The 25,462-nt window shown below is 42.0% G+C and overlaps 1 protein-coding gene across 11 annotated transcripts in view; it reads left to right on the forward strand.

The window, feature by feature from the left end:
• The window catches only part of tcf7 (transcription factor 7), a 172,323-nt gene that overhangs the window by 47,997 nt on the left and 98,864 nt on the right, over positions 1 to 25,462 (forward strand). The window contains exon 1 of one of the 11 annotated variants that reach the window (XM_067996185.1): positions 21,872 to 21,966. The exons of the other annotated variants lie outside the window; for them this stretch is intronic. Coding sequence (XP_067852286.1) covers positions 21,907 to 21,966 — 60 coding nt within the window. The 5' untranslated portion in view covers positions 21,872 to 21,906. Of the gene's footprint in view, positions 1 to 21,871; positions 21,967 to 25,462 lie in introns of those variants that run through there. 11 annotated transcript variants of the gene reach the window in all.

Here is a 25,462-nt window from a genome sequence, read left to right on the forward strand (position 1 = left end):
GAGTTGTATGCAGCTGCAACAGAGGGACTCACTCTCTGACTTAAGTTTCTATTGAATAAATAATAAAGAATTTATTTACGGAGGAGGCAATTTCTGTTACAAAATGGCAATAATAAAAGAACAATATTTTCTTGAGAGAAAAAAAATGGGCAAACTTTATTTGGGGAACGGAAAAAGTGTCAGATAAGGTGTGAGCCATTTTCATCATGATAATACCAAACGGTGATATGCTTTGGTGCAATTTAAATCACTGTATTATGTGTTTCTAAATAAATGGGAGAGGGGGAGAATGCCAAATTACACGTCATGAAGACAGTGCCCTTTAAAAGAATGAAAATGCAGGTAAGTGGTAGGGGTTCTTCAAGAGGGACAAGAAGTAATTTGCAGAGGTTTTCACAGGTTCAGTACACAAGTCCAAGTTACTTCACACCATTCTGACCGCACTGAACATTTGGTGGAACTCTTGAGGTGAGGATTGCAGTAGTGTTGCCGAAGGTGTATTGGGACTGGTTGCTGGCGGAGATGTGTTATAATGAAATTGTCACCTCTATCAAAGCACCAATTGCTGTGAATGGTTAATGTCGCAAGTAGGAGCTGTTGTGTGAAATGTGATTCCCAACTTTGGGAGTGTGGTTGAGTGTAGTGGGGGGGATTTGATTAGAAAATTCAGAGCCTCTGAACACAGACCCCACCCCCTCCAGACTTTTCTTTTTGTTGTACACCCAGTCTTTGTGAACTTGAAAAGACAATACCTTGTTGAAAATGCTCAGTTAACAGATAGCCAATATAATCATTTTTTTCTGGATATTTACCATCCAGGAAGGTACTTAACCTCATTTCCCCCCCACCTATTTGTCTTCTCTTGCAGATCCCCCTTGGCTGATCATGCACCTCCTATAGTGGAGAGGGTAGGTGGGTAGCTTGCTTCCAATGTCATTCTTGGCCAACCAACAACCTCCCTCCCCCACAGGGGTACACGTAGCATGTATTCAGCATCTCTCAGGAACCACTAAAACCAGGCTTCTTCTAAGATAGCTAGAAAACAAGACAGATATTTGGCAGAATGAATGATTGAGGAATTATGAAAGTTAGCGTAGCATGTGATATTTTTCAAACTTTAGGAATGGGCACTATGGGCAATAGTGTCTTCTGATCCTGTGAAAGAAAAAAGACTTGCATTTATATAGTGCCTTATCATATCTCACAGAGCTGTCCCAAGGTGCTTCATATATAACAAATTATTTTTGAAGTGTAGTAATTACTGTCATGTGAGGGAAACATGGCAACCATTTTGTGTGCAAAAAGATTCCGCAAACATCATGGAGATAGGTGACCAGTTAATATGGTTTTGATTGAGGGAGGAATGTTGGTCAGGGCACCAGTAGAACTCTTGATCTTCTTCATAGTGTGCTTGGAGATCCTTAATGTCCACCCGAACCATTGGAACAAATGGGGCATCCATTTATAATCTCATTCAGCGGCAAGTCCAATAATGCAGCACTCCTTCAGTGCTGTGCTGTATTGTCATCTCAATTTATGAGCTCAAACTCCTGGCATAGGGCTCAAACCCACCACATTGTGACATTCCAATTTTTCTATGTCCCTGCGTTCTTTCTTGACAGCCTTGTAATCCTTCTGCGTTTGTGGCACAGCAGGTTAGCTCTCCAATGTGGAAAGGCAGAATGCAGGTTCCTGCCAGTGATTTTCCCTTGTGCATTGAGTTCCAGATGTTAGCCATGCCATTGAGGGAGGGAAACCAAGAGAAGATCAGGTTCTCCCCCATCGTGAAAGGGCAAATTTGATGGCGGTATGGTGTTTCATGCCACTCTTGGGCGCACTTTCTCGCAGCCTCTTAATGGCTTTGACAGCAGCCTGGGAGCAGGTTGATTCCGTAACTGTCTTGGTCAGGAAAAGAGGCCAGGACCTGAGAAGAACTTTTTTTAAAAAAAGAGAAACAATGTACATAATAAATTTTAAAATGAGAAAGAAAGTGATTGTTAGTTCTGTTAACATGTTATTGTATAATTATTACTGTTTTAAATCTATATCATTATGAAAAATTTTGATGTTTTGAAAATAGAATTAATGAAAAAAAGAAAGACCTGTTCGGCTCGGCTGGAAACGTAGGGCAGCAGAGCTTGCTTTTCTTTCCCTCGGCCCGTTTCCTTCCTCGCTGGTCAAGTTAAGCTTTCTATAAACTCTTCTTAAAACAAATATATCTGAAGCAATAATTTCTCAGTAATTAGGCTGCTGTAATGTCACTGGCTTGGCCATTACACTTTTATAGCCTTCCACTATCTCAACAAAGGCTTCAGTCAGCAGTTTGTTTAGAAAAGATTTCTGTTGAATATATTCTCTGGCGTCAATCCAGACAATTAAATCAGCTTGCAGGAAAGAGTGCAAGTTCGTAGTGCTCTAGGCAAAAACACTCGAATCCCATCATTGTAATCTAATAATTCTTGTTAAATCATCTCATAATCCTGCACTGTTGTCAACTCTGAAACTGCAAAATGATTTTCTTTCCAAACTGATTTTAAGTGCCAAGCAACAGCTGATTCATAAGGAAATACAAACTTTGAAACAGAAATATTACGTACTCTTCTAATAATACAGGCTAAAAGAGGCCCATCACCATGAAAAAGTGTTTGGCAAACAAAATTTTATTTTGTTTATTGGTGGGAAGAGGAGCTATACATCATCTGTCATGGTGATGCCATGCCTAAACTAAGCAAACGTATGTTTTGCCACAATTTACATCTGCTTATAGTGGCTTTCCTTGTCACTGCATGATCTTTGTAAGAAGTATTACAAATTCTTTATAAATAATAATGAGTGTTATAGTGTGTTTAATGTTCTATCTGTAACTCAGTAAAATAATTTTATATTAAATGAAAAGGCCAGGATCAAACCTCACAATGACCGCTTTCTGCTAAGTTGGTTGAGCGGGAGGGAAATCAATTTTTTAAAACAGTGCAATTTTTAATAATGATTGTCATCATTATTCACTGCTTAATAATCAAACAGTTATACAGAATTATTATATTTGCATCTTTTTTCTTTTCCTGATACAGTAGTTTAAATACTGTTGCTGACAGTAATGGCTGATTATTAAAATAGTGGACAGAAGAATTTCGTACTAACTTGTCGTCCTTGGTGTCCTATTTGACCCTGAGATGAGCTTCCAACCACATATTCATTCCATCACCAGGACTGCCTACTTCCACCTCCATACATCGACCGTCTCTGCCCCTGCCTCAGCTCATCTGCTGCAGAAAACCTCATCCATGCTTTTGTTACCAATAGACTTAACTATTCCAATGCTCTCCTAGCTGGCCTCCCATCTTCCACCCTCCATAAACTTGAGCTCATCCAAAACTCTGCTGTCCGTATCCTAACTTGCACCACGTCCCGTTCTCCCATCATCCTTGTGCTCGCTGACCTACATTGGTTTCCAGTCCGAGAACACCTCGATTTTAAAATTCTCATTCTTGTTTTCAAATCCATCCATTGCCTCTCCCTTCCCTATCTCTGTAAACCTCCTCCGGCCCGACAACCCTCCGAGATCTCTGCGCTCCTACAATTCTTGCCTCTTGCGCAACCCCGATTTTAATTGCTCCACCATTGGCGGCCGTGCCTTCAGCTGCCTAGGCCCTAAGCTCTGGAATTCCCTCCCTAAACCTCTCCACTTCTTTACCTCTCTCTCCTCCTTTAAATCGCTCCTTAAAACCTGCCTCTTTGACCAAGCTTCCTGTCCTAATATCTGCTTATGTGGCTTGGTGTCAAATTTTGTTTGATAACGCTCCTGTGAAGTGCCTTGGGACGTTTTACTACGTTAAAGGTGCTATACAAATGCAAGTTGTTGTTGCTGTTGATAACATTTTTGTTATTAATAGCAGACAGTGCAATTTTGATTCCTTAATCAAAAGCTTCTAGCGATCATATCCACTCCTGGATCTTAAATCATTATTCTATATAGTGCATGTGCTCAGTATAACTATGGCTGCCTTGCCACATTACTATTGGAAATGGCTGCTGGTATCTCACTGGTGCAGCATAACTAGAGTATCCCAATAAAGTTACTCGTATCAACCTAAACACTCACTCCCTTCACCACCGGTGCACAGTGGCTGCAGTGTGTACCATCCACAGGATGCACTGCAGCAACTCGCCAAGGCTTCTTCGACAGCATCTCCCAAACCCACGACCTCTACCACCTAGAAGGACAAGAGCAGCAGGTACATGGGAACAACACCACCTGCACGTTCCCCTCCAAGTCACACACCATCCCGACTTGGAAATATATCGCCGTTCCTTCACGTCGCTGGGTCAAAATCCTGGAACTCCCTTCCTAACAGCACTGTGGGAGAACCTTCACCACACGGACTGCAGCGGTTCAAGAAGGCGGCTCACCACCACCTTCTCAAGGGAAATTAGGGATGGGCAATAAATGCCGGCCATCGATGCCCACATCCCATGAACGAATAAAAAAAAATCAATGATATTGTCATTACCTTTACAGCAGTGTTGCTCTTACAGTGTCACTCAAATGGTAGTGTTGCTCGTATCGTGTCACTGTTATGGTGATGCCACTTCTACAGTGGTGCTACTATTAATGATGGCATTGCTGCACTGGTGGTGTTGCAGTTACAGTGACATCGCTCTTAGTTACGTCCTGTTTATAATGGGCCGGATTTTGCTGTAAAAATAAGGGTGTGGCTAACAGCGCGCACCATTATTTGTGTGCGAACTGGACAGTAACTTCCAGCAACTGCACATGCACAGTTAAACACGGAAATCCAAAAGTTGCTGTACAAGATGCTCTGCTCTTCCAAAAGCTGCGCTAAAGAGGCATCTTGCCGGCTGGCTCCCCATTCAAAAGTATTGAACGGAATGAAGTTCCTGTACTTACCTCATAGATAGAGACTAAACTCACAAAAAAACAGTTAACTCAAGTCAGTTGAAGTCTAAGTACCACTTTAATGGCATGGTAAGTCTTAATTACTGCCAAACAACCTCTCTGGCACTGAAAATTAACTTTTACGAGTGTGGAGTCTCACTCCTTCAGATTTTAATTATTGTTGGGCATTAAAAAAAATTAAATTACATTTTTTTTTACTTTTTCTTTCCGTCTCTTTTATCTCTGCTTCTTAATTCAGTCTTTCTTAACCTCTCTTTATTTCACTCACTGTACCTGATTTGACCCTGAATCCACTATCCAACTGACACTTCCTGGTTCAGTCCCTGTACCGCTCATTAACAGTGCTTCAATCTGAGTGGTTAAGGAGATACACAGCTGCTTGCCCTGTTCACACAGGTCCCAGATGCCCTGTAGAGGGGGGGCCGTGCTGAATGGATCTTTAATTTACAGGAACTTGCCGTGCAAAAGCTCATAGAAAGTCTATGGGCAAGTGCAAGTCTTGCGAGCAGTGGGCGCCAATTGTGCGCCGCTCACTGCAAAATCCAGCCCATTATCGTTCTCAGACAGACAAGATCTTTAAGCAGAGTTTATTCCATTTTTGATATTTATGTACTTTATATATAGGGCCATAGAATTTCCTTGAAATAAACTTCTAAATTATTTCTTAATGGTTAGTAATTGTCCACTAAGTTACTTGAACCCGTCTATTAGATGCAGCGTGTAACTCACTCTCAGGTATCCATTATTTTCTATATTTCATAGCCTGCTATTCTTTGAAATACAATATTCCTTTGGAAGTTGTGGCATAATTTCTCTCTCCTGTCTTAAACCCAACAGTTCAGACAGGTCTTGGTGCCTTGCTGACTGAGTCTAGGTTTGTAGCCCTGTTAACTACCCACAGGGCTCTTCGCAGATCTTGCTGACATCACCAGACTATCTTGTATGTTGCTTGGTACATTTTGTTACCGTAGGGTTTCTGATTTCACTGGGTTTTATTCTGGGAATCTGCTGGTGAAATAAATGCTTTTGGGTCATTTTAAAATACAAACTTTAAATAGAAAAGAAAAGCAAAGACTTGAATTTATATGATGTGGAGATGCCAGTGATGGACTGGGGTGGACAAATGTAAGTAATCTTACAACACCAGGTTATAGTCTAACAGTTTTATTTGAAAATCACAAGCTTTCGGAGGCTTTCTCCTTCGTCAGGTGAGTGACGAAGGAGAAAGCCTCCGAAAGCTTGTGATTTTCAAATAAAACTGTTGGACTATAACCTGGTGTTGTAAGATTACTTGAATTTATATAGCACATAATCATGTCTGTCAAAGATGTCTCAAAGTGATTCGCATACAACAAATTGTCCTAATGTTCTTCAGGGAAGGGAATCTGCCACCCCTTACCTAGTCTGGCCTAAATGTGACTCCAGCCCCACACTATGGGGTTGACTCTTAATGCCTTCAGGGCAACTAGAGATGGGCAATAAATACTGCCTTGCCAGCATCACTCACATCCCAAGATGATAAATAATCAAGTGTAGTGATTGTAGTTATGTGGGCAAATGTGGCAGCCATTTTATCATTGCAATATCCCACAAACAACAATGAGATGAATAGCCAGATAATCTGTTTTTGGTGGTGTTCTGTGAGGAAGAATATTGGCCAGGAAAACCAGGAGATTCCTTGCACTTCTTCAAATAGTGCTGTCGGATCTTTAGTATCCACCTGAACCGCCTAACAAGCAGTTTTAAGTCAGTTTACCATTCATCCAACAGCATTTCTGACAATGCGGCATTACTTGAGTACTGAAATGGAGTGTCTGCCTAGATTTAAGGGTTCAAATCTCGGAGTGGGGCTCGAATTCACAACTTTCTGACTCAGAGATGAGAGTGCTATAACTGAGCATAGCTGACCTAAAATGATGGAAGATAACACTGCGCATATGAAAAGCTGATAAGAATTTCTAAGACAACCCCTTAAAGAAATATATTTGTATTACCACAATGTTGCAACACTGTAACATATCATTGAAAACATCTGAGCAGGTGTACAGTCAGTCTGTCTGTTATATTGAGATATTCTGATTTTCTCTAGTTTAGTTATATATAGGAAGAATAGAGTTTATTGATGCAAAGAAAAGAAAGAAAGCCTTGCATTTATATAGCGCCTTTCACAACCTCAGGACGTCCCAAAGCGCTTTACAGCCAATGAAGTCCTTTTGAAGTGTAGTCACTGTTGTAGTGTAGGAAGCAAGCCAGCCAATTTGCACACAGCAAGGCCCCACAAACAGCAATGTCATAATGACCAGATAATCTTATTTAGTGATGTTAGTTGAGGGATAAACATTGGCCAGGACACTGGGGATAATTCCCCTGCTTTTCTTTGAATAGTGCTGTGGGATCTTTTACGTTCATCTGAGGGGGCAGACGGGGCCTCAGTTTAATATCTCATTTGAAAGACGGCACCTCTGACAATGCAGCACTCCCTCAGTATTGCACTGAAGTGTCAGCCTTGGTTATGTGCTCAAGTCTCTGGAGTGGGACTTGAAGCCACATCCTTCTGACTCAGAGGCGAAAGGGCTACCACTGAGTCACAGCTGAGACAAAGAACAGAGGCGTCACATGGCACGTCTCCTCATCTGACATAAACGGGTTGATTTTAACCCCGAGCGGGTTTCAGACAGGCAGTGGGACGGGGCGAGTGTGAAATGCACTCACTGGCTTAAATTTAAGGCCCGGGATATTTTAATGCCCGGGTCTCATCTACAAGCTGCCAAACTGCAGCTACCCGAGACGGGCAGAAAGTCGCACTTGGAAGAGGAAGTTTGGGCTGCTGTGGCCTGCTGGCCAGCACCAAGGTAGAGCTGGCCAGCCAGCGGGTGAGTCACAGAGAGGTGGATTAATGAGGGGCTCGCGGAGTCAGGGTCAGGGAGGCCACGACTTTCCTTATGGGGCCTGTTATGACACCTGCACCTCCTGATCCCACAAAGGAAAGTTTAACACTTACCCCGGAGGGCCTCTTCTGTCTGCAGGTCAGGTCCAGACCTGCTTCAGCCTGGTGGGAAAGTTGCTGCAGCTTCCCTACTCAGGCCCCAGTTAAAATGCAACAGGGGTTCTTTTGATGGAATAGGACCCAGATTTGCATAGATTTCTGAGACCCCAGCCTGTTTTAGGCAGGCGGCTCATCTGCCTGCAGAACCCTACGAGTTAAAATGGCGTGGAGGGGTTGAGTTTCGAGTGGATAAATGACCTGCTCATTTTTAACTGCCCACCCGCCCGGTTTCCGCTCAGCAGATAGGGTTAAAATCAACCTCTTCATTCTCACGCTACTCAAGTTGAAGGTTGTCAGCACTGGGGAATGGAGCTTTTTTCCACTTTTGGCACCCAGAGTCAACATCGAAGATTCCCAGGCCAGCTACATTGCAGCTAGCTCCCAATAAAGCTCACCCTGGTCTGCCTCAAAAATGTCCCTTGATCCCAACCTCAGATTAGCACCACCAGTATAACATTTCCATTTTATACAACAGCCGTGCTCGTGACTTTTGCAATTACCAATTTAGTGCCAGGTTTTGTGCAGTAGCCCATACCAACCAGGAATTGGCTTGAGACGGTCCAAACTTGTTTCTTAAGACCCATACAACTGGCAGAGATAGAAGACTTTCAAACATTACTCCGGACTGGATTCAAGCCCAGAGGTGAAAGGACATTGTCTAATAGTCAGCAAGAGATTCTTTGTTTTTTTTCATTTCTTTTAAAAAATGAAGTTATTTTTGTTTCTCATTATCTGGCCAAAGGTGTCATTTATTGCAATGCAGCAGTCATCTTGGTGAAGAGGATAGGAAGGTCTGAGCTATACACAATGCCTTGGCCATCAGTTGTGCCTTATAAATAGTCAGCTGAGGTTACAAATGTACGGAGGGAGTTAGGATAATTACATTAGTCAAATGTAATGTAAAATTCCTAATTTGGATAATAAGAGTCCAAACAGGATAGTGGAGCAAAGGGTACAGATAAACAAATCACTAAAAGTAGTGACGCAGGTCAATAATGCCATAAAAAAGGCAAATCAAGCACTAGGGTTAACTTCTAGAGGGATAGAATTGAAAATCAAAGAAGTTATGTTAAACTTGTATAGAACCTTGGTTAGACCACACTTGAAATATTTTGCACAGTTCTGGTCTCCATATTATAGAAAGGATATAGAGGCATATAGAGTGCAAAAAAGATTCATAAGGATGATACCAAAACTGAGAGCATATCCTTATCAGGAAAGGCTGAATAGGCTGGGACTCTTTTCTCTAGAAAAGAGAAGGCTGATGGGTGACTTGATGGAGGTCTTTGAGATAATAAGAAAATAGTCGCTAATAAATCCAATAGGGAATTCAGGAGAAACTTCTTCACCCAAAGAATGGTAAGAATGTGGAACGCGCTACCACAAGCAGTAATTGAGACAAATAACATAGGTGCATTTAAGGGGAAGCTAGATAAGCACATGAAGGGGAAAGGAATGGAAGGGTATGCTGATAGGGTTAGATGTAGTAGGGAGGGAGGAGGCTCATATGGAGCATAAATGACGGCATAGACCAGTTGGGCCGAATGACCTGTTTCTGTGCTGTAGTTACAATGTAACTCGATGTTTATCTAGAGAGCATGGTTTATTAGCCAAGCGTGATTTTATAGGCAAACTGTGCCAGTGCTGTTGATGACAAGACTGTATAACACAACAAAATCCAGAGTGAATCTCACCAAGCATTTTATGTTGGAGCAGAATGGTCTCGTCTCTTGATCTTTTTTTCTTTCACTCTTCTCTTTCCCTCTGATAAGATAGCTCACTACAAGACAGATGTACATTCAGGAGTTCCAATGTGGTTACACAAGACCAAAGCGTGAGTGAGTTTTGAACACCACCATCTTGCTGTATTGTATCCTTTGAAGGACCATCTGACATGGGGCTGGATTTTGCTCCGCCATCCCATCCAAAATTGCAAACAGTGGGAAAATGGAGTAATGAGGCTCACTGACACCTCCCGACCTCGACTTTAATTTCACTTCCCCTGCCAGGACTGCCAATAGTTTCCCACACGCTGCATTTAAATGCCAGCAGCAAGGCAGAGCCTAGGTTCCTGCCATCTGCCCCTGTTATCACCATTCCCCAGGACCACCTGATGGTAGGCGGTAGAAGGCCCAGTGTAGCAGTGGTAAGGGCGCCAATATGCAGGAATAGAGGGAGAGGTCCTAATAGAGGTTTCATCTTCCTCCACCTTCGATGTTCTTTTGGTGGCTGCTGAGAGCCCACCTTGCACGGTTAATAAACCAAGACCCGAAAAAATGGCGTGGAGTTGCGGCGAGGTTGAAGGGGTAGACAGAAGTCCCACCCTGCCGTTACCCTGCTGCTGGCAAGAAAATCCAGCCAAAGGGGCCATTCACCGACACAAGTTGTATCTCAGAAACCAGAAGAGTAGACTGTTGAAAATAAAGTTAGCATGAAGCCCAGTAAATCTAATTAATGATTGGAGTCAGAATAATACTTAGCTTCTTCATTATTTTCATATCTATTTCAAGATGTCATGTGAGGGAAAAAAGTTCAAAGCAGACTTGACAGTGCTAAGACTCGTAAAGAACATTCCTTGTTACAGCCCATCTTTGGCATTGATGGTGTGGACTGGTTTCCACTCTCTACCAGTTCTATCAGTAAATGTGTCACTTTCTTCATCACTTTCTGCATTACTAGACTCAAATGTGTCAGAAGGAAATTTGGTTTCCACTCTCTACCAGTCCTATCAGTAAATGTGTCATTTTCTGCATCGTTAGACTCATAAGTGTCAGAAGGAAGTTTGTCATCTGGTTCTTCTACTTCTTCTAACTTATCTTCTGATTGACTAGTAACTATCTCTTTAATCTGCACTGCACGCTAGCCTGTCCATTGTCCTGTCCATAACTTGCTGCAGCTCCACATTATTGTTTCTGTAGGGCTTTGCAACATGTGCTTTATCCTGTGTGTATTGTACTCCAGCCTGGATGTGATATGCGTATGGTGTACTCTGCGTGGAACACGTTCCTATATTGTTAGTCTTTAAATTAACTCAGGATTATTTTTGAGGAACCCATTGTAATGAGAGCACAGAGGTAAGGAGTACATTTGGGAAGATGTCATGTGACTTGGAAACTGTCACCTGATTTGATACAAACTGCATCTCACAGAAGTGACAGTTTTGCTGTATGGCACAGGGAAGCACAATGCCCTCTTTTTACTAGCAATCAAACACTAACTCAAGTGTGAATCAGTTCAAGGTTGAGGAATATGGAAAAAAACACTGTCCCAGGTTTTCCTGAAAACTTGTGCCACAGTAATGGTGCATCTACAGTGTATGTTATTATTCTAGTGCAGATTTCTCAGGATTTTCTAGGAAACTATGACATCAGTGACTTATGCCATTACTTACACCACACCACATTTCCTCGGCCATTTGCACCTAGGCTGGATTTTCAGTATGTTTTACATTCAGAAGAAAAGAGACATATCTGTACATACTCTAGCATGTTCTCAAATATTAGTAAGGAATCTTACAACACCAGGTTATAGTCCAACAGTTTTATTTGAAAATCACAAGCTTTTGGAGATTATCTCCTTCGTCAGGTGAGTGAGTGAAAGGTTCTCAAATCGCATATCTTATATTAGGCTGGGACACGATCACACCAATCAAAGGTGTCGTTGGTGTTCAGACAGGATAGCCACGGAAAACAGTACATCCCAGTATACTGAATACACAATGGGTCAGATTATAAAGCCAGAGAGAGAAAGAGACCCGAAAGGCAGAGAGAGAGAGAGAGAGAGCGAGAATGTCCAGTTGTATTAAAAACAGATAACTTTTTTTTCCTGCTGGTGGGGATACGTGTAGCGTGACATGAACCCAAGATCCCGGTTGAGGCCGTCCTCATGGGTGCGGAACTTGGCTATCAATTTCTGCTCGACGATTTTGCGTTGTCGTGTGTCTCGAAGGCCGCCTTGGAGAACGCTTACCCGCAGATCGGTGGCTGAATGCCCTTGACTGCTAAAGTATTCCCCGACTGGGAGGGAACCCTCCTGTCTGGCGATTGTTGCGCGGTGTCCGTTCATCCGTTGTCTGCATGGTCTCACCAATGTACCATGCTCTGGAGCATCCTTTCCTGCAACGTATGAGGTAGACAACGTTGGCCAAGTCTCGGGAGTATGAACCATGTACCTGGTGGGTGGTGTCCTCTCGTGTGATGGTGGTATCTGTGTCGATGATCTGGCATGTCTTGCAGAGGTTGCCGTGGCAGGGTTGTGTGGTGTCGTGGACGCTGTTCTCCTGAAAGCTGGGTAATTTGCTGCGAACGATGGTCTGTTTGAACGATGGTCTCAAATATTAGAATTATCATTTTATTGACATCATGGTCACAGAAGTGCCAATGTGATAATGACCAGAGTGGCCTGTGTCACTGGGGGATTTGAAATATCAGTATGATTCCAAATATTTCGAGATGATAGCCAGAACAGTTTCAAAATTATGAAATATCAATGGTACTTGCACTCCCTGCCAGGAAGACGGTAACATGTGAAAACCTGCACCATAAGTTAAAATGCCTTTTAAAAATCATCCTGGTTTCAGGGTTACATCTAGCAAACATAGACCATTGGCGGCACTGCTTGCCATAGCGTATTCTAATTAAAAATGCAGGAGAATATGGAGGAAGTTATTGACGGCAAGATTGACGCGCTAGACTGCGAAATTTACGGTGTACGTTGCTGATCTCACCGTTGCAGGAAAATCTGAGCCATGTTTCCAAACAGATCCGAGTGGAAATCTTGGCAGATTCAGCTGTGGAGCCCTAGCTCTGTCACTCTGCCACTTATCATAAATAGTTCAATCACCTTGAAACAAATCCAAACCTGACTTAAGTAGTTTGTATTCTTGCTCGGACTGCCTCTCTACCTTTTAAAGGAGCACCATTACTGTTTGGAGAGGGAGGGCAAACACATCATTCTTGAGGAATATAATGTGTAATGAGATCATTAGCAGGCAATGAGCTGAACTTTTTGCAGTGCAGATGATTATCAATCCATGTTATACCATTGCATGTGTGTCTGTATAAAAAAAACATTGCCAGTGAAATTTATGGGACACTGATGCACCTTTAGAAAGAACTTGTATTTATATAGCACCTGTCACAAGCTCTGGCGTCCCAAAGCACTTTACACCCAATTAATCACTTTTGAAGTGTAGTCACTGTTGTAATGTAGGAAATGTGGCAGCCATCTTGCGCACTGCAAGGTCCCACAAACAACAATGTGCTACTGACCAGATCATCTGTTTTAGGTGATGTGGGTTGAGGGATAAATGTTGACCAGGACACCGGAAGTACTCCAAGCTCTTCTTTGAATAGTGCTGTGGGATCTTCTACATCCTCCTGAGAGGGCAGATGGTGCCTCAGTTTAGCTTCTTACTCAGAAAATGGCACCTCCGACAGTGCCGCATTCCCTTAGCATTGCAATGAAGTGCCAGCCTAGATAATGTGCTCAAGTCACTGGAATGGGGCTTGAAACCACAACATTCTCACAAGTCCGACTCCAGAGATTTCAACATAATGCATAAAAGGCCAGATTCAGAGGAACAGCTTGTGCAGGAGAGATATAGGATTAGAGGAAATTGTAGAGATAGGGTGGAGTGAGGCCATGGAGAAAGTTAAAGACAAGAACAAAGATTTAAAATGTAGTGCTTTGAGAGATGGACAGCTAATGTAAATCAGCAAGTATAAGGCTGATAGATGAGTGGAACTTAGTGGAGAAGAAATAATAACTTGGATTACAAAGAAGCTTTGCTCTTTTGATGGCTTCACCAAACTGTGCACATAACACCATATCACCAGGCAGCACAAAGGACATGAACTCACATTGCAAGTCACCTGGTGCCAAAAGCCAGAGCTTAGATCACTTGACTACAGCCAGTGGCAAGTAACCTTGTAAACACTATGTATTCTTTCTTGTACATTGAATACAACATATAGGAATGTTTTACAAACATCTTACATACAATTAAAAAAAAAGTAAGGAACTCCTTCTAGATTTGAAAATGCATCATTAAATAGAGAATCTATGATCAGTAACAATGGTTTGCCCTGTACATTCCTTAACCAAGAATGCCTCAGAATTCAAACTGTTAGTCTGCTATACTTTAAAATACCGTTATCCAGAGGGGGACTATTTTCGCTCACTCCTCATTCATTCCTTGACCTATTTGCTGGGTACTATCCTGCTTTAATTGTTACAGTGAATGTGTTCTCCCCCTTTCCCCCATCCTTCTCATTTCCATTGTTTGCTTCTGGTGAGGAGGATTCAAGCTCCCTTGACACAGTCCTGGGAACTCTGCTGGTATAAATAAGAAAGAGCTTCATTTTTATACGATGTTTTCTAACGTTTAGCCATGACTTTGAAATATGCCAATGAATGTGTTCATTTCACACAAAAGCAGTGCATTTTGTACCCTGTCTGTCCACAATCACAGATTGAATAGGACCAGTCGTAGAGAGTGGACAATTAGGATGACTCAGGGGATGGAGGGAAAGAGAGAGAGAGGAAGCCCAGTGAGGTTGGCTTCCATTTGGCACAAAATGTCGACTGTATGCGGTGCTGATCCCCTTTTATTGTCAAACAGTCCCTAGGGGTCTCTAGTTTTCTTCTCACAGCTGAAGATGTGCACTCATTTTATTCACCCTGGAAGACAGGATTCAAACCCAAAACCTTCTGCCCTGAGTCTGACACTCAACCAACTGAGCTACCCAATCTCCTGCCTGATTGAGCTACACAGCCAATACAGGTTCTGTGTCAAAAGGCCAATGTATATTAAAGGAGACTTTTATATGGGGTTTGCTGGTAATTCTTCTAAAAACACATTCATGTAGGTCAACTAAAGGAATATCAAGGAACAAATGCTTCGTACACAACCAGTAACTCATATAGAAAGAGAGGGAGAGAGAAAGGCATTACTTGGCCTGAATCCAAATCTGCTTCCTCTTGATGGTGTTCAGTTACAGATTGAGCAGCCTGGGAGAATGTGCCTTTGTCAGCAATGCAGTCATTGGGAGATTCCAGAGACAGGGGAAACACAGCCTTATGTTGCCTTCAGCTGTTCAATATGGGAACTCTGGCGACTCTGTGGCTGTCTCTTTCAAGGAGCAGTCTGCTCTGAGCCATGGTCTCTCAGCCCATCCCAGCAGGTGACTGTGCTGGCAGTGGAGAAGCCACCAATGTAATAACTTTCAGCCGGAGGTATTAAAAAAAACAATTAATCACGAGATGAAATGTTACATATTACATGAAAGGGCTGTGGGTCTGAGCAGCATAATAAGATTACAAAGTGGTAAACTAATGCATGTTTATTGATGTTTTTCTGTCTCATGTCAACAGTTGGAAATGTGACAGAGAATGCTCTTGCGTACAGACAAAACTATATTCATAGAATATCATAGTGTTCAAAAACTTAAAGGTCTTTTTGTTGGCCAAGAACATATCAACTTAATGTCCCAAGGCCTCTGAAGGAGATCGGTTTCACTCTGAGGATTTCTGTCTTTTTGTTTTATCTTCCCCTCCCCCAGCAGTTTTTCTTAATCGTAGGAGCTAAAAGAAATAACTGTAATACTTGAAATAATCTGATTATTGCTATGGCTTTTAGGCCCCAGGACCTCGTCGCACCTGTACGGCTCTGGGTTATTTTCAGGACTATTTCTTACGTTTATTGGACTGGTGACAAATGTGCCACTCCCTTTTTGGTCTGTACGCCAATAGCACAAAAATGGACATGCAGCTGAATAAAACCACCCATAAATTTTGTAATATGTATATATTTCTTCTCAAGTAACAAATATTCCAGAGAGAGTTCACGGCTATAATCTAGCCCAGGCATTCAGATAACAGAAACTATTCGAGTTTCACTCTTGTGGTTCATTCATGACATAATTTAAACCCCATTCATCAGATTACTGCTTCATAATCATTTCCAAAAGTACCTATTATTCTTTAAGAAACATTATACATCCAGTGTCTTCTATTCTCCCATTCCCCATCTTTTCTGTCATGGTTTATGACATCATCTTAAGCACTCAATGTGTTATAGCCCTTGTACCATACTCAATCCTCTGCATTATTTCTATGTGACACACCTCAATCTTATGTTTTATTTTCTGTGTAAAGTGCTCCAGCAGCAGATCTTTTCCCCATATAACGCACTCCAATCTTTGCATTACCCTTTATGTAATAATGAGGCATACACAGCTCTGTCATGGTTTTCATTCATTTGCACACAACACAATGAGGCAAATCACACAAAAATGCATCATCGCATTACTTGAAAGTACTTAAAGGGCAAGAAAAGTGTAGGAGTACTTTTTGATCAAAGTACTCCCTCTTTTTATAGAAGAAAATTAAACTTTGCGTTCCCAGCCTCTGGTGTGGTTTCTTCGGGTTGGGTAGCTCCAGAGTAGCTTTCAGGCCGGCCTGGAGTTTTTTTCAATAGAGTTCTTCAGTGCACTCCCTGTAATTGGCATCACTGGAGCAGCTTAACAAGGAGCGAGACCCTACTCAAGGGTCTCCAGTTTGGCATTAAAATTCGTGTTCTTTTAAGAATGTTGAAGTACCGTAAAAATGGCAAAATCTTTTATAAAAGGGGAGTACATTGAACAAAAACTACTGCCCCTGCACTTACCCTTCCTGATAATGTCTGCTGACAATCTACGCCCCTCCTTGTGGCTGCTGTCTGACAGTTCGAATACTTTAGTCAGACAACTGTAACCAAGTGTTTGAAAATGAAGCGTATAAAATCGGGCCTCTTACACTTGTCTTTGACGTACTGATTTTACGCACTCTCTTTTGTGTTTTTAAAAATCCTTACAGAATGAATAAAATTTGTATTAAAAAGAAAATTATCAATGAACAGAAAAAATATACCTGTTTGCCAAAGGGAAAAGTCCTTTTAGTGAAGTTCATAGAAAGAGATACTGCAGCTATTGAGCACTGTGCTGCGATTTGATTTTAGAACCTGCTGTTCCTGGTTTCCAGAATGTGTTTGAGCTTAGCAGAATTCTACCACCAGGAAGGAAATGAAACTCCTCAAAAATCTTATTTTAATAGTTAAAATAAGTCTGAAATTAAAAGCTGAAAAGAAAAAATATATACATTCTGCTTTTTCACCTTTCTTTAGATCCATTTCCTGCTCCCAGCTCTCAGACAATGTTGCTTTTGAGTTGGTGAGAAGGAGTAATGTGAAAATATTGCTTTGATTTGTCCCTCCCTTCCTGTGGTACTAAAACTCCACTTGGTACTTTTCTCCTCATTACATGGTTAAGATTGGAAACTCGCAACATCGAGAATCCTGGGTGCAAACCCCTGTCCAGCTACCTTGCAGCACATCCTACTCTCGAGTACAAGACTGAGAGCCATTTACCACTGCGTCTGATATATAGACAAAAGTCATTCTAGCCATATGGGAGGCAGAGGGGATGTATTTATTTGTTTATCCTAAAGTCTCCCTGCACTATGCGCTTATCCTAACTGAGTTCGGGAGAGAGTGGCCTGACCCATGCCTCCAAGAGCCACTGTATAATCACCAGCTAAGAGATGCCAGTGAGTGCTCCTACCCAGGAGAGGTGACCGACCATCTAAATGTCCCTCCAAATTGGGGCCTTACCCTTCAGGCCACCATGACCATGAAGCTGGATCCCCCTCACTGCTTGTTCCATCAATCACTTCTTAAATTTTTCGTTCAGTTTACTTTTTTCCTGATTTTTCACAAACGCATTGAAGTTAATGGGCGACTGAACAGTGTGAGAAATCACCTGTGACAACCAGGCAATTGCCTCATACTGTATGGAAAATGACACAAAAGGAAAATCAAAATGAATTGAGCATTACCATTGGATTCTCTTAAAAAGGCGACTGCAGTGATAAGAATCTCAATTACACATGTGACCAGGATCCTGTACAGAGGGGAGGGAAGGGGAGAGGTTCACCCTCTGCTGCCACCTTTCTCATTCAAGCAAACTGGTTCTTCTTAAAGGGCCGACATATACATGGAAGCATCTTTAGCTAATGTTTACTCACCTGTTCTATCCACAGATGATGACTGAGTTGCTGTATGATTCCAGCATTTTCTGCTTTTGTTTCAGATTTCCAGCATTTGCAGTTTTTTTGGTTTTTGTTTAACAAACTTTATTTGCAATCACATTATGCAATGAGGTAAATTGCATCAAAATACATCATCAAGTCATTTTAACATGCCATCAAGTTAGAAATGATCAATGGCTCTTTTTCCCTAAACGAATATTTTTTCAAATACTTTTTCATAAAGACAATGACCCTTTAATGAAGGTCTTCATATTACATGTATGGCCCAGTAATTAGAGGTGAGATAGAAACCAGTAGCAGCAGCTGCCAAAGTCTATGTATGAAGAGAAAATATTTTCCTCTTTGCTAACATTACTGAAGAAATGGTGATAGTACAAAGTAGTATTTCCCTCACTCATATCTACTTTTTCCCTAAAATTAACAGAGTAAAATATAAACCAATATATCCACAAGCAGTGAGCACAAGCATGATCAGCTATAAAATCCCATTTTTCACTTTATGTAGCATATGAGTTATCCAGGAACTTTCACCAATTTTCTAGTGATGAACTATATATTTTTCTATTTACTTATCATGATGTGTATCTAATTTTTCTCTTTTTAAAACTAAAGGAGCACCTTTCCCCTGATGTTTAGAAACACAGAATAATTTACGGCACAGAAGGAGGCCATTCGGCCCATCATGTCTGTGCAAGTCGAGAAAGAGCTATCCAGCCCAATCCCACTTTCCAGCACTTGGTCTGTAGCCTTGTAGGTCATGGCACTTCAAGTGCATATCCAAGTACTTTTTAAATGTGTTGAGGGTTTCTGCCTCTGCCACCCTTTCAGGTAGTGAGTTCCAGACCCCTACCACCCTCTGGGTGAAAAAAAATTTCCTCAGTTCCCCTTTAATCCTTCCACCAATAACTTTAAATCTATGCCCCCTGGTATTGACCTCTCTGCTAAGGGAAATAGGTCATAGAGTCATAGAGTTATACAGCACGGATAGAGGCCCTTCGGCCCATCGTGTCCGCACCGGCCATCAGCCCTGTCTACTCTAATCCCATATTCCAGCATTTGGTCCGTAGCCTTGTATGCTATGGCATTTCAAGTGCTCATCCAAATGCTTCTTGAATGTTGTGAGGGTTCCTGCCTCCACAACCCTTTCAGACAGTGAGTTCCAGACTCCAACCACCCTCTGGGTGAAAAAGTTCTTTCTCAAATCCCCTCTAAACCTCCCGCCTTTTATCTTGAATCTATGTCCCCTTGTTATAGAACCCTCAACGAAGGGAAAAAGCTCCTTAGTATCCATCCTATCTGTGCCCCTCTATCTAGGCCCCTCATAATTTTATACTCCTCAATTAAATCACCCCTCAACCTCCTCTGTTCCAAAGAAATCAACCCCAGCCTATCCAATCTTCCCTCATAGCTAAAATTCTCCAGTCCTGGCAACATTCTCATAAATCTCCTCTGTACCTTCTCTAGTGCAATCACATCTTTTCTGTAAATAGCTTTCTTTTTGTTAAGCAAGCACACGACGTGATAAAATGGCTGATGCCAAAACATTTAATCATTTCACAAAGTCAGAGTCTCACGTGCATGATATCGTTGCACTTCACATTCTGCTGTGATCGTCCTCCCGATCCATAATGATCCCCTTTAATCAAAAAGATTTTCTGAATGGTTGAAAATTGTATTTGTTTGGCCAGTAATAATGGCACTGAGCTCAAGCCAGTATCACATGTACCCACATTAGGAGCTGATCCTCAGGGCTTCAGCACCTATTGGAAATGGTGCAGTCAAATGTGGGGTTCTTTGAGGATCTGAAACTCACCTTTGGAAAGCCAACTGAGTTAAGGAAAGCTGAAGCTGATATTGGAGCCCTTGTTTGAAATATCTGAACTGCATCTGTGTAAGATTTTTGGATGTTTATCTCGCTTGCATCTGTCATTTTTCAAAATGCCACACAGCATTCTCCAATTTGACCTTATGGCCTTCTTCTGCATCACATCTGTTGTTGCCTTTATGTATTGAATTTCTGTCACTCTTTTTTAATCCTTCTAATGCCATTTTTCTCCCCGGCTACCAACTGAAAGTGTTACTTTATTTTGGGGTACAGAACCATGGGCACGAGTAGCTTTCCATACCTCACCAAGGTGGCTGTTCTTTATGTTTTAGTATAGTGAGTCAGGCCTTACCCTCTTCGGGCAAGAGTTTTGGTCAGGCGAGACCTCCGCCCGCTTGTCTGAATCCGACCCATTTCCCTGGGTCAGGGCTCATTATTGATGCACAGCAGATTCCCAGTGGGATTCTCACCACCAAGGGAGAGCCCACCAATCTGAAAAGGGAAATATCAACAGAGCAACCGCAGTGACGCCTCTGACAAGGGACCTTAAAGGGGCAGAAACATCCCAAAGCTCGGAGCAGCTGTCCCACTGAAGACCTCAGCCGAGGCTGGAGCCTTCAATGGGTAAGTTTTGGGGGGCACACTGCAGGTTACTACAAGGCCCGCTCCCTCCACGGAGGGAATTCAGGGCCGCTGCTGGCGTTTCCCATGCCTACCACCACCTTCCCAATGGCGGCAACAGTAAGTGAGGCAGATGGGATGTATATCGTTTGGGATCCTGGGCCCACCACCCTACTGCTGTTTATATCTGGCAGGCAGGAAAAGAGAAGTCATGGGACTTCCCGGCAGAGGCAGCAGAAGCGATCTACAGGTTGGGCATTGAGGCAGTGATTTCACCACCCGCATTTTCCATCATTTTCTGCCATGATCCCACCCTAAATTGGCCAGGGTCGTGGAGGAGAATCCTGGCCTGAATGTCAACAGAATATTCAATTATTGAGGATGTAGGGAGGTGGGGCATCACAGCTGAGCCCAATCTGTCCTTACCTGACCTACAGCAGTCACTGGATAACAATCAAAAGTGAGGACTTTATCTGATTCTCCCCCTCCCTATCCTGGGAACATTCAGGTCAATTGTAGTGCACCACAACTCTAGTTGATATAAGCTAATACAACACAAATCAGAGAGTAAACCTGGAATTATTCTGGTCTGTGGAACCCAGGCCAAAAATGGGAACTCCGCATTTGAAGAGGTTATGTTCTTCTGGCCAATATGAGACATATCTGTAGTGCATCTCAGAAAAAAATGTCCCGCCTTGTTGCAAGGATGATGACATACTGTCTAGTTCCTAACTTGTGCCCCGTGTTTCAGTCTGTGCTGTTAATACATTCATCCCCACATCCAAGAGTATTCAGATTCAGTTTATATAAATCTCATTTAACCAATGATTCCAGTCTCAGTGTCCATGAAATGGAATGGAATGACTGAATTTGCACAATGACATCCAATATTCCACTGTAGTGCTGACATTATTTTGAAAGCAGATTCACCACGCTTTCAGTGGAAACATGTAATTTGCAATGAAATCCAATGATGCATCTGCCTTTATGGCACCTAAAAGAAAAGATGCTGTCGTTTGTTCAGCTAGCTTGGTCAGTCCAAAATAGCCAATACTGTAGTAGTCTGGTTATTACGGGAGCATGGGGGTATGTCAAAACGAGATTGAAGTGAAATTGAATTTATGAATGTTAAATTTCCAGCTGCACACTTACAGATTTGCACCTAGTTTGTGGTTGTGTTGTAACAGAGCTATTTGTGGAGTGTCACAAAGGTGTGGCCTTTTAATTGCATTTTATGTAGTGCACACAGCGGTTAATTCATTGCTTCCTTACTGCCTTCCTGTCTATGAATATAAGCAGCTCTCTTCGTTCAAGGTGTTTTTTTCTCTTTTTGTTTTTGTAATTAAAAAGTCACTTCTCCTTGCCAATAGTGAATTCTCCTGCAGGCACCGTTTTGCTGATCTTTAAGTGATGTTTGTGGGCTTGCGAAATCCCACTGGCTTTGTCAACAGTGTCATATTCAATGATGCGGTAAGTGGACAAGTGGTTAACGGTCACGGGAAATAATCACAGCGCTCGAGTGGCGTACACAAAGTGTGACAGTATTCCAAAAATGAAGGTTATTTATGTAGCATTGCTAGACATAGGTGTATCTGACTTGGAATGATCACTGGAAATTGTAAGTGAGCGAATTGATTGTTGTCGAGGGTAAGACTCTGTACAGCATTTTCTTTTTAAAAAAATGTTGGTAGGGTATTAAGGTGAGGGTATTATTATTGTGGGGAATGGAACATTTTTGCATTTCAGGTACCCAGGATCAGTATCAAGTGCTGCCAGGGCAAGATTAGGCAAAAAGCAAAACGCTCTCTCTACTCTAGCAAAAATGAGCCTTAACCCCAGTTTCAGTAGAGTGCTGTCTATGGTTTCAACTTGAACTTTCCTATTTCCGATGCCAGCTAACCTGTGACTTTTTCTAAATGAGATTGCCAGTTTGTGCACATGTCCACTATGAACTGGGATGAGATTGCCCCCAACTCATTTCACATGCGATCGTGCAGCTATCAGGGAGACCATTCTTTTCATTTCACTGTTCTGGGCTGAATCTAAACCCAGATCCCAGGGGTGGAAAGTCAATATGCTAAACCATTTTCTTCCTGTCTTTTGAGTCTCCCGGCACGACACAGCTTCCGTGGCAGATTCTGTAATTCTGGCCTCTTGTGCGTCCCTGATTTCAAGGTCTTAGCTGCCCATGCACTAAGCTCTGGAATTCCCTCCCTAAACCTCTCTGCCTCTTTATCTCTCTCTCCTCCTTTAAGACGAGAGAAACCTACCTCTTTGACCGAGCTTTTGGTCACCTGACCTAATATCTCCTTATGTGGCTCGGTTTCAAATTTTGTCTGATAATGCTCCTGTGAAGCGCCTGTAGACATTTTACTATATTAAAGGCACTGTATAAATGCGAATTGTTGTTGTTGAGAGGGCGGGGAGATATGTGGCCTACAGTACAGGTATGTAACACACTGTGTCACCACATTGCTCACAGAATTAGTATGCGCTAAACCACTTCAGCATTTGTATCTCTTCACCTGTTAAAGGTTCAATGTGTAACGCACAACCAAATTATTAAAGATGGGTTTTGTGAGAAACGGCGATCAAATTGAATGTAAAGTTACTGTATCATAGTCCTGCTCAGCCCATTTCCAAATAATGACAAAAATGAAAAGAAAACAGCAAGCACACGCTTTTTCTTTTAGTTTATAAACTGGTAAATGATTTAACCTTGAAACCACCATCCAAAGCAACTATTTAAAAAAAATTAAATTGTAAAAAATATTAATTGATGGAGACAATATGGAATATTCAGTTGCAATTTATAATAAGGGAACAAAGTGTAATTTCTGCTGGGACAGTAGAGCACGCCAACACACTGTAGCACTTGAGAGGTATGACAGTGCTCGGATTTTATATCCCATTAGCTACTGAATACTATATCTGAACTCCTCAGAGGGTCAAGGCTTTTGTCAATCAGTGGCTGCACTCAGCATAAAAAAATTGAAACATGGTTCTGTTAAGTTTTTCCTCTGCACAGTTTTATTGATTTTTGATAATAACATCAGATATTTTGTCCTGACAGCATTTTTCTTAATATACGTATTTTTGATAAAATATTGAATAAAGATAAACACATTGTGAAACATTTGTGTTGCGATACTGATTCAAGCAGATTAGGATGTTTTCAGGTTTAACCCCTGGGTCAGTGCTAAATTAGTGGATTTCAACCAGGGTAGCAGTGGAAATACTGCAATTGGCTTAAGTGTCCCTGAGCTAGGACAGGAAAATTGGCCAGTGATTCTACTCCTTACTTCTTTCTAGCGACACCTGCCGGAAGTGTGCAAGTGTGTGTGCAAGTGCATGTTTCCTGGTGAAGTCAGGCAGGCTCTGCCTAATCAGGAGCTGCCCACTGGAAGAAATTAACTTACTTTCCCTAATCTTCAATGTACAGAACAGCTTAACCTGTCCCATTCGAGTTTTGTGATTTGACAAAGTTAAGCTATGAATTGAATCCCACAACCAGCCTCATTTCTCCATTGCTAACCAGTGTTTGTTTTATGAACTGTGTGCAATGCATTTAATTGGAATTCAAAAAATGTCAAGATATGAAATAACTTTTGCGAGATCTGAATTTATTGGGCTGATATTATAAAATGAGGTCATCAGAGAAATCTCCCTCACCAACTAAGCTAGCCGCTTGTGACTTACTATTCAGCGTTAGTGATGCTGAGAAATAAAACAACAAAGCTTGCTAGTAATGCCAATATGCTTATCTCTCTGTCCCTGTTCCACTAATGTCCTTGCCTTTGCTTTCCTGCTATATCTGATTCTGTGTGCCTTGTTACCGCTGCTCCCACTTCTCTCCCCTGCTTCTTGTCTCCATAAGGAATTAAGGAGCTATACAAGATATTGACCCATAGAGCTCCTCCTGTACCATCACTGAAAGACACTGACCCATATCATAGAATCATGGGATCATAGAATGATGCAGCACAGAAGGAAGCCATTCGGCCTCTCGTACCTGTGTCGGCTCTTTTAAAGAGTTATCCAATTAATCCCACTCCCCTGCTCTTTCCCCATAGCCCGGCAGATTTTTCCACTTCAAGTATTTATCCAATTCCCTTTTGAAAGTTTTCATTGAATCTGCTTCCACCACCCTTTCAGGCAGTGCATTCCAGATCATTACAACTTGCTGCATAAAATTTTGTTTCCTCATGTCGCCTCTGGTTCTTTCGCCAATCTCCTTAATTCTGTGTTCTCTGGTTACCGATGCTTCTGTCACTGGAAACAGGTTCTCTTTATTTACTCTGTCAAAACCGTTCATGATTTTGATCAGTTCTATTATATCTCTCCTTAACCTTCTCTGCACTAAGGAGAACAAACCCAGATTCTCTAGTCTCTCCACAAAACTGAAGTCTTTCATCCCTGGTACCATTCTAGAAAATCTCTTCTGCACCCCCTCCAAGACCTTGACATCCTTTCTAAAGTGTGATGTCCAGAATTGGCCACAATTCTCCAGCTGGGGCCTAACCAGTGTTTTATAAAGGTTTATCATAACTTCCTTGCTTTTGTACTCTATGGTCTATTTATAAAACCAAGGATCCCGTAGGCCTTTTTAACAACCTTCTCAACTTGTCCTGCCACCTTCAAAGATTTGTGTACATATACCCCCAGGCCTCTCTGTTCCTGCACCCCCATTAAAATTATACCATTTAGTTTATATTGCCTCTCCTCATTCTTCCTACCAAAATGAATCACTTCACATTTCTCTGCGTTAAATTTCATCTGCCATGTGTCTGCCCATTTCACCAGACTATCTATGTCCTCTTGAAGTCTGTTACTATCCTCCATCACTGTTTACTACATTTCCGAGTTTCGTGTCATCTGCAAACTTTGAAATTATGCCCTGTATACCCAAGTCCAGATCATTAATATATATCAAAAAGAGCAGCGGTCCTAAAACTGACTCCTGGGG

This window comes from Heptranchias perlo, chromosome 14 (genome assembly GCF_035084215.1).
Source record: "Heptranchias perlo isolate sHepPer1 chromosome 14, sHepPer1.hap1, whole genome shotgun sequence".
Lineage (NCBI taxonomy): Eukaryota > Metazoa > Chordata > Chondrichthyes > Hexanchiformes > Hexanchidae > Heptranchias > Heptranchias perlo.